This window comes from Scophthalmus maximus, chromosome 4 (genome assembly GCF_022379125.1).
Source record: "Scophthalmus maximus strain ysfricsl-2021 chromosome 4, ASM2237912v1, whole genome shotgun sequence".
In the NCBI taxonomy this organism is placed as follows: domain Eukaryota; kingdom Metazoa; phylum Chordata; class Actinopteri; order Pleuronectiformes; family Scophthalmidae; genus Scophthalmus; species Scophthalmus maximus.
Window position 1 is genome coordinate 5,588,426 of NC_061518.1, and position 10,288 is coordinate 5,598,713.

Genomic DNA, 10,288 nt, shown 5'->3' on the forward strand with positions numbered 1-10,288 from the left:
TTCAAATTCAAGAAATTTCACACTGCGTGCTTTTTTTAAGAGAAAAGCAGCATACACATTTGAATATCTTATTACAATTCATAGTTTCACCTCGGTTGTCTGTTCAATGTCTGCCGTCATCAAAGAGAATACAAAAAAATAGATTTGGTCATTATTTACAAGAACACGTAATTTCCGAACTATCAAAGCTGAGGGTCGAAGGAGGAGGAGGAGGAGGAGGAGGAGGAGGAGGAGCAGCTTTGACAAGGGCAGACATTTTTTTTTTTTTTTTTTTTGCTTTGATTTTAAAAATATGCCCCATGAGGGACACACTGTGCATGTTCAGACAGAAGTTTCACACCAGGACAGCAGAGTATTGGCTTACTGGTGACACTACAAACACATAACTTACATTAAAAAAGGAATAAAAGTACAATGCAAAAATAGGTCGAGGACGAGGAGAGGACAGCCGTACATGAAATCCAGTAGTTGACTTTAAAATGTATTAGACATGCACTCTTTTTTTGTTTCATTTTGGGGGTTTTTACTTTTGAACGGGGAGTTTAAAATACACAAGTCATCAGAAAACTTGCCTTACACACAGTGAGAAAACAAAAAACAATTCTTTAAAAAGTTTATCTTCGCTATTGATTTTGATATTACAAAATTGGGCGTCCACAAAGCAGTCAAAAGTGGACAGTAAAGACTGGAACACGGGAGCATCGAAGGTACAGAAGTTTTTGACTTATTTCTCCAGACAACCCCCGTCTACCTGACTGGCCAATAACAAGAAACCACTCCTACTGCAATATGAAACTGGGGGAGGGATAAAATACATGGGGTTGTTGGGAAGTGACTGGGAGATACAAGTTTAAAACAATTCACAACTTAGCTTCATAAGGACTCTCAATCGTCTTCGTCCTCCTCCCCTTCTTCATCCAGTTCCCGTTTCCTCTTCTGACCTCGCTCTTCTTCTGGAAAAATTAAAAAGGGGGGGAGTCATGGTTAAAGATAAGAGATGCACCAGAATCCAGCGAATAAAATGTCTCCTGTCAAACTTCTTCTCAAAGATTATGTCGATTTTGCGATGGACCATAAAGCTTTTGTGAATCCCAACTCTATGTTGTGTACTAATTCTAAACGGGTTGAGAGTATGTCATCAAATGAGTAAGCTAACGACAAATTAAATGGCATCTGCAGTAAAAGTTGATCTTTTGGATAAACAAAATATCATCACTTCATCATTTCATTCTATTAGGTATTTGTGTGTTATTTTGTCATGATTAATAATAATAAATATATGAAATATTGAGGGTTAGGGTGACCTTTGACCACCAAAATATAAACAGGTCGTCCTGAGATTAAAAAAAAAGACATATACGTATATGTGTGTATATCAAAGCTAATAGTGAATCGTGGTCAATCTTACATGAAGATTTCAAAACTAAAAATAACTATACTTTTTTTTTTTTTTTTTTAATACTTGAAGATTAATTGGCATGGTCAGAATCTGTTTGCCATTTCAGGGTGCACATGCCGTATCATTTCTGTGACTATTTCTAGACAGGTTCCAAGTAAACCATTTTACTCACCCTCCTCATCCTCATCGTCAACCTCTTTGTCGTTCACATCTTCTTCCTCTTCCTCCTTTTGTCCCAACAAAAAGGCAAAGTTAGTATTGAATATTTCAGACTCATTTTTTTTTCCAAACAAATACAGAAGGCAGATCTCAGTCATTCTCCCCCCACCTCTCCGCTGAGGTCATCGTCGTCCTCTTCTTCGTTCTCCTCTTCATCTTCCTCTCCCTCTTCCTCCTCCTCCTCTCCTGGCGCTGCATCTTCATCGTAATCCTCCTCATCTACATCTGGGTGAAACATGTCGGTGGTTAATCATCAGCCAAACGCAAAGCGATGAGCTACATCTATGCCCAACATGTGGGCATGTGAAGAACCTCGGGCCGAAGCCTCACACTCACCATCTTCATCATCATCGTCATCGTCCAAGCACTCTGCGTAAACCTCGGCGTCAGAATCCGGTGCCTCTTTGTCGTCTTTGTCGTACCCGTCCAGGTACGTGAGCTGTGGTAGTAGCTTGAACACGTTGTCTCTGTATTCGTTCAAGTTTGTCACTTCACAGTTAAACAAATCAAGGCTCTTCAGGGTCCCCAGTTCTTTCTGTCAAAGGAAAAAATAACAATGCACTCAACTGCTTTGTTTATTCAGCATTTCCCCCCTTGAATTATTTCCAGGACTCCCTTACCAATGGTTCTATCGTGCTGAGGTCTTTAATCTTGTTGCCACTGAGGTTGAGATGTGTGAGGTTGGGGCACTTGTCTGCCAGAACTTCCAACCCTCCTGAGATCCTGTTGTCACTGAGTTCCAGCTGTTGATCAATTAAACAGTGAATATGCAAAACTATAAATGCCCCAAGTCTCAAAGTTGTTATGCGTATAATATATACATATACATATATATATATATATAAACACCCACCTTTTTGAGTTTCTTTAGCTTTGGCAAGTGGGCGACTGTCGTCAGTCCGACATTGATTGTGCTTAGAAACTCCAGCTCCTCAAACTCGTCTGTTAGACCCTCGATCTTGCCTTCGTTCGAGCGACAGTTGTCTAGCACAAGTTCTTTGACCTGTAGAACAAACAAATACATCTAGTCAACGTTTGGCATTACACATTTAAATGCAAAAGTTTAGGCTGATTACATATTTGCTGACTTGAATCAAAAGCGATAACTGGGAAATTAGCAAATATTAGCATTTGAGGAGCTAGTACCAGCGATTTTACACATTTTTCTTAGAAAAAGACATGATTAATCAATTATCACAGTTGTTGCCATTCATTTTCTGTTCATTTTCACCTCTTGAACACAGGTTGGTTTTTGGGCGCCCAGGCAAATAGTAAAATAATGAAACTGCAATGTAGGCTCTAGTGTAGGTTAATAGAGCGCAACAGTGACCCACTTTTAGAACAGCTCCGGTTCCGAAAGTGAATTTCCCATTCACCTTCTCCATCGACATTTAATTAAAATCCTTATATAAGAGTTTAAAGCCTGGAACCAAGCCAATAAACAACAAGATGAATCGTTACCATAAAACGTTTAATTCGGAGCAAAAAAGTATTGGATAAACGGAAGAAAAGGCAAAGGTACAACTTGGACTATGTACATAATTATTTTAAGAGTGAAGGACTACACATCCCATTAGCCATTGCGAATGCATTCAAATGACAGTTTAGCTTCTTCTTGAATTTAAGCTTCATCATCATCATAGTGTTTATAAAAAAAGTCTTGATAAAAGTCTTGTAATGTATTGCAGCTTGTTTGATTTCATACGGACTTGTGGCTTCTAATTGTGTATATATAGACCATTGTTTCACAACCTCGTAGCTCGTGGTAGGTCTACCTTGGATAATTACGGCATTTTGGCTAATGCTAAGTTCCAGTATGATCTCGGAACTCAGAATTACGACCTCCGAACACCCCTGCGAGTTGGAATTACGACTCTAGGGGACGGAAAAAAATCACTACCAAGACTTCGGGGGTCCGAGTTCCGAGGTAAACTGGAACGCAGCATGATAATCACAATGTCAATGGAGAATATGAATGGGATTTTCACTTCCGGAACCTCACTGCTGCGCTGTATTGGGGTCCAACTACAACTTTTTTTTCCGTAACTGTGAATGAACAAAGGCACATTTGTTAAGTGTGCTGCAGGAGTTGCATTTCATTTCTTTTCACTGAAAAAAATTTGACAAATTGCACACACAGCGGAGGAGCCCAAACTTTAGCATAAAGCTGCACACTGTAGATCTACACCACTTCTGTCTTGGCGCATTGATATTCAAACAGTGTCCTGCGCAGTCACGGGTGTGATGTTACCGGATATTGTACGAGCCTCGGGCCAATCAGCACCCAGGGACCAGAACTATAAAAACACGTCAATAATCCGTGGACACGTTAACGCTCCAGCTATCGCGATGCCCCAGCTACTCACTCCCCCTCTTCCCCCCGTCGCGTTCAGCTACTTTCACCCAACAAAAGGAGACAAAGGGGTTCATTATTTTGTTTGCCTTGTTGCCGAGTTGAAGTGTAATAAGAGCCGAGCGGCTCGAGCGGCGCTGATGCGCATTTAGTCAAAACCAGTCGGAGCCGAACAGAACTACGAGTCGTGCACAGGGTCAATTGTGAGTAGGAGGGGCGGGCGGCCGCTACAGACGAGCACAAAGCTGCGAGGCAAACGTTCCACATTGTTCCACACAGTCGCCGAAATGGATCTGACGGCGACCGGTGTGTGTGTGTGTGTTTTTTCTGTTATATGCGAAGGTACGAGGACTCGGTCGTCGTCGTCGTCGAATAAAACAACGGGACACGTCGGTGCGTTTCGCGGCGCCTTTGTTTCTCGGTTAAAATGGCGGCGTGTCCTAGTTGTGTGGGGAGAAACTGGAGCAGCGACGCGACGCGACTCGGCGGGTTTTGTTTTCTAAATCGTGGCCGGATGTAAGACGACGACAACGACGACGACGGCGGCGTTGAGTGCGACGGTTGAACGAACGCGGTCACGGCGGCCGAGTACGGCTGCCAGCGGTCCGCGCGGACGCCGCTGTCTTGTCGGCCATCTGCCCGCGCCGAGGCTCCGGGCGGCACGGCGGCTTCACGGAGCTCGCTCGCCCGGGTTGTAAGCTCTTTTTAAAAAAAAAAAAAAAAAAGAAAGAGCCGACCCTCGGCTGGAGGCGACACGCATCGAGGCTTTGATCTTTTTTTTTTTTTTTTTTTTTATGCATCGCTGATCATTTTCTTGACTTTGAGTATCCGCATCCTTGAACGCGCCAAGTGCTTCTACGGCTTCTAACAATGTTCCGGTAAACGCATTTTCCCGGTCGAAGCATGAACACATGCAACGAGACGACGACAACAACAACAACATAGAGATGCTTTTAAAAGGGGAAAGGGGCGCGTTCGTATACGAAAAGTTACAAATATGGCTCCTCGCCTTGTTTATCCAGCCGTGCTGCAAACGTGAGCTCGGGTCGGCACAAAAGTTCAACACCGCCGACCGGCCGACCTCGCACACCACGTCTCCCCATCATCGGTTAACTTGGGAGGAAACTTTGTATCCCCCGCACCGAGGCATCATCCTCCTCCACGCGAGCGGTTCTCCATTAGCCCCCGAGTGGGGAACACAAGCCCAGCGAGGCGCGAGGGGGCGACGACGACTTACATCTGACGGAGTGCGGTTCCGCAGCTCCAGGTGAATCCTCTTCTTCATGTCCATCCTCGGTCCGCGCGCGCCCCGCGATGCGATACTCACACTTATTTTTTTTAAACAATTACCCGCAAATTATAAAAAACTAGCTTCCTCCGGAGCCAGGCTGCTGTTGTTCATTCAAACTTGATCCGCTCGGTGGGCGGGACCTGGGCGCGGGATTGTCGTCACCGCCGACCAATGGCTGCGCGCGAATATAGAGGGAGCGGATTTACAGGCGCGCGGGCCAATGGCGCCGCCCCCTATAAAACTGGGTGGGGTCTTTGTTGTTGAAGTTTGGTTGTTTTGTTAACTTGAAGTTTAACATTGATAATAATAATGTTGCTCTCACAAAACTACACACAATGTTTGATATCTGTAATCGGGCCAGGAGGTCTCTAAACCGTGATAACTGATATTTAAAGCACGTGGGTTTCAATTTGATCTTCATTTGTCTCGAAACGGTCACAATATATCAATTACAAAATAGGAAACTATATTATTTCCCATGACATAATTTTTAACGTATATCATTTGGGTTTGAGGGGGGACAAGAAAGAAGCAGAAGCTTATCTACTCCTGCCCCGTCTTCTTTACAGCTTCAAATTACATATTAATAACATATATATATGTATATATAAAGTGTCTTTCAAAACATACATGTATAATCTTGCAAAGTCTTTTTTTACACATTACATTCTAAATGTTAACATTGAGCTGCTCCATCTTATACTTGTCAATGAGTATTTGTTTTTTTAATATTATTGCCAATTTTGGTTTCCTCATTCAAGAGAGACTACGCACATTTTTGTTATAATATATATATATATATATAAAATAAATCCACATTTAAAAAATTGTCCCAATAGTCACAAAGCCATAAATTATTTTTTTTATTAAACCACATGGATACAAATGGAATTTGAAGTGGCTGGTGTGAAAGTCTGACGTGAGAAAATGTCCAAATGGTGACCGGGCCTTTTGTTGTAGGTCTTCATGTGATACACCAGATTTAGTTCATCTACATCAAATGTAAGGGGGGATGTGGTAAGGGGCTTTATTGAGTCATTTTGACACGCCCATTCCCGAGACCTCCAACATATCAAATTTATCAAAATGTTTCACCAGTCCTGATTCGTGTGCAAATTTTCAGGAAGGTCAGAGCACGTTTAGAGCTTCAAATTATAGATTTATTTGCTGAATAATAATAATAATTCACTCAATTACAAAAGGTCTTCGCTCTGAGTTTTTCAGTGGACCTAGGAGTTTACATTTTAAAAGAATGCCATGTAACACAAGGTTTGTTTTTGAAAAAAAGGATAACTACCATCATATTTGCTTCTATAGAGCAGTTCTCAGAAAGTGCTGTCAGACTGTAGGACCTGATTTGGGGTTTTTATATAGATGGTATAATAAGGCCAGGAGATAACTAACAATAAAACTTCAGTTCCATGTGTAAACATTTTTTACATTATGTATGACAAATCATTATGGATGTTGATTTTATTTGAATAATACACATAGCTCCGCGAGCTTTCTTTGACATACACAATGAAACACGTTCAGTTGGAGAGTGACACCTCATCTGAGGGGGGGAGAGCTCAGTCTGAGGCTGAGGACAGTGCATCCACGAGGGGGAAGCAAAGCCTTTCTGGAGCCAGTGCTGGTCAGAGGTGTATGTGAGTGCATTTCAATCTTCATTTGAACCATTAATGCACTTTAAAAAATATATATATTGATGGGGAGTTGCTCTAATCATCATCCTCCAGCCTCAATCCGTGGCGAACACGAATGAGGCGACTAGTGCAGTCCAAGTAAATGAAAACATGAGGTGATGAGAAGATAATGAAATATATTGGACAGAGTGGAGCGTCCGTCTGCCAAATAGAAACGCATGCCAATAGTTATCGCGAGGGAGTGTTGCCTGTCGCACTGCCTTTCTATGTGACTCTTATAAGTGATAACCAATGTGCATATTAATGATAAGGAGATGAGCTCAACTGTCAATAACGAATCATTTTTCACCAGCCTACACACTAGAGCAGCAACTAACAACTTTATCAACTTTGTCTTTATGTTTTATTAAGCTGCTGATTATGTTGTCCATTGGGTTGGATTTTATATATTTATATTTATTAAAATCTTTTCTTTTTTGTACCTCTATGTGTTTTGTTTTATGAAATTATTTTGGACCTTTTAGTTTGAAATAATAAAATGTCAAAAGGCAACATTTTCAAAATGCTTGTTGGACCAACAAACACTCCAAAATCCAAAAATATATTCAGATTACTCTCACATTAGACAAAAGAGCAAATCCTCTCATTTGTGAAGTTATAGCCAGCAAATATTTATACTTTTTTGTGATTAATCATCTAATCATAGCAGCTCTAGACTTTAACACTCTGCTCTACTCTGTCAGTGTCAAGCGAACTGCACCTAGCAAACATGCGTCATGGATAATGAGGCAAATCTTAACACTAGCCATTTAACAATTTAATCTCTTATTAATTCAGTGTAAATAATTAAAATATAATGAATGGAAGACATACAAAATATATCAATTAAAATATGACTGCCTCATGAAGACAATCAAAATCAGATTTAATGGAAATCTAATGTAATTTTTAAAATATTAAATGCATAATAAGTGAATTTAAGTTTTACTGTTGAGGCTCATATTTGTGTAGTTTCCCCTGCACATTACCAGTAAGTAGCTTTAATATGAGAAAAAACAGTTAATATGAAACTGAAAGTATTACATATTGACTTGTATATGATCTACTGTCTGCCCACGGTGTGATCGGTGCTGTTTAAAGTGCAGGTAGGAAAGCTAGCCACTAGAGGGCGACTCACCCAACCCATTGGGGTTTATTGGCCCAAGCATGTGGGAACATACAATATTCCACCACTAGATGTCGCTCTGAACCACATTTATCAAACTGCTAAAACCAATATGATGGACTAAAGTGTTAAAGTGATCAAATAAACAACCACTTCTCTTTTCCTTCTACTCTTAATCACAAATTCAAAAATATTTGATGAGAGCAGTGGAAATATCACAACATTTTTTAATGATGGATGTATCCTAATAGTTTTTGTGATGACCTTTCCTCATTTGTCACAAAAAACTATTCATTGATTTCCATGAAAACGTGTCCAGCTGCTGGTGATTCTGGAGAATACAGGCCTCAGGCAACTGCCACATAGGATTCCTTTTCCAGACCCGGTGACCATGGGTCCATTTTAATTCACTACTGATGCAGGTTACTTTTCACACTAAAACATTCAATTGGCACTTTTTAACCTGACTTGTCTTCCCTCTTTGTCTCAAGTAAGGAGTTATTTTGTGACAATAACATATGTGGCTGCTGCCCATAGTACTGTCTATGGTTATGATGGTGCATAATATGCACCATCATAACCATCTTAACTGTTACTTAAAACTTTGATTACTTACCACAAAGACAAATGCAAATATTCATTTAGCTTAGCAAATACAAATAAAGTCCCTTCATCTTATCTAAATACTTTTTTTGTGATACCTTAAAGCTACAGTGTGTAATATTTACAAGAACGTATTCACAGTAATTGAATATATTGTCCGTAACTTTGTGTTCATATATGTATAATCACCTGCAACAAGAACCAATGTTTTTTCGTCAACTTAGAATGAGTTAAATATAGTTCCATGAGGTGGACCCGACCTCCCTGTGAGTCTCAATGTTTGCTACGTCGTGTTGAACACGGTTGTTGCTTAAAAATGGTCCAGAATACATCGCATTCGCGTTGAATTTTTCCAAGCTGCCTGAAACCGGAAATGGAATCAGCGGTGCGCCGCCATAAAGTGTCCCCTGTCGGTTGCTCAGTTGGTTGCGGTTTGCAACTTTACCACCAGATGCCGCCAGAAAATTACAAAATTACACACTGGGGCTTAAATTCCTGTTTGCTTGTTTTTTGGTATTTGAATATTTTGTACTCTGGTATGAAAATATGTTCATGTCTGTCACAGAATTACAGCTGTACAGGTTGTGCAGGAGCTTGTAAATGTTGCCGTGTCAAACGGTGGTTTCAACGAATCCAAACTAAAATATTCCAAAGATCTTGGGTCAATATGCGGATACAGGGATTGTGTGTTTGTGTCTTTGTTCCATACGCTGCTGCGGAACAATCAATGGCGCTGCCAACCAAGGGGCCATTAGCGCGGAGGCAGACATTTTTATTTGCAGGGTTTATGAGGAGATGGCTTGCATAACTTGTCTGACGGTTAACTTTCCTTTTTTTTTCTCCGAATCAATTGCTTGTTTCCACTTGGCACACGCAGCAGTGGAGTTCTCTGGATGATAAACCCCAGGGTTGTTTGTGTAAATCTTAGTTAACTTGCCAGAATGACAAACATGCTTTGAGATATATTGTGTGCGCGCGCGTGTGTGTGTGTGTGTGTTTATTTGCCAGACTGCCGGCCTCATCATGCTGCCTGGAATCATGAAATGATGTTAGGACCCTAACAGCGCGGTGGTCTGTCTTAAACTAAGTAACTTATCTTGACTACAGAAACACACAGAGATGCTTCTCTAACCGCATTACTCCCCGGACACGTGACGTGACGGATACATCTGATGGCGTTGTTTGTACCGATCAGTGGGCTCACCACTTCCTCTGGTGTCCCATCATATCGCACATTGCATCTGGGAAATCTTCTTTTTTTTTTAAAGTGCTCCATGAGCCCGAGGCTCTTTGTTTTTTCTTTTGCTCACAGGAGAATCATTCTTCTTTAGATCATGAGCAAAAGATTGTGGCTCCTCCAAATCCAAATGACCCCAAATGTATTTACACACACGCACCCAGACAGCTGCCCGCACACGCGGCCTCCGTAGAGGAAACCTGTCTACAATTCAGCAGAGCAGCACACGTGAAGTGGAATATGAAGCCCTGCGGTTATTAAAGACGTAAGTGTGCACGTCGAGTATTGTGTCTGATTTCACTAATAGGCCGTGCACACGTTTGATACACAAACAGGTGTTTCCCGACCTGTTTCTTTTGCTCAGCCGCCATGTTC

At 41.2% G+C, this 10,288-nt stretch overlaps 1 protein-coding gene across 1 annotated transcript; it reads right to left on the reverse strand.

The window, feature by feature from the left end:
- Nucleotides 1-506: 506 nt before the first annotated feature.
- anp32a (acidic (leucine-rich) nuclear phosphoprotein 32 family, member A) lies at nucleotides 507-5,412 on the reverse strand. The gene is made up of 7 exons (XM_035627714.2): nucleotides 5,209-5,412; nucleotides 2,472-2,621; nucleotides 2,239-2,361; nucleotides 1,955-2,153; nucleotides 1,728-1,843; nucleotides 1,572-1,626; nucleotides 507-953 (listed from the first exon to the last, which is right to left on the reverse strand). The coding sequence occupies exons 1-7, from the start codon at nucleotides 5,260-5,262 to the stop codon at nucleotides 886-888; spliced, it is 765 nt and encodes a 254-aa protein (XP_035483607.1). The 5' UTR covers nucleotides 5,263-5,412; the 3' UTR covers nucleotides 507-885.
- Between the last annotated feature and the right edge of the window lie 4,876 nt (nucleotides 5,413-10,288).

What these genes read in the sequence shown, in the direction of transcription:
- anp32a (XM_035627714.2), bottom strand. Translation starts at nt 5,262, where the DNA reads ATGGACATGAAGAAGAGGATTCACCTGGAGCTGCGGAACCGCACTCCG. An exon ending in TGACGATGATGATGAAGATG is followed by an intron (nt 1,844 to 1,954) that starts GTGAGTGTGAGG and finishes TGTTTCACCCAG; the next exon opens with ATGTAGATGAGGAGGATTAC. An exon ending in ACGATGACCTCAGCGGAGAG is followed by an intron (nt 1,627 to 1,727) that starts GTGGGGGGAGAA and finishes TTGGGACAAAAG; the next exon opens with GAGGAAGAGGAAGAAGATGT.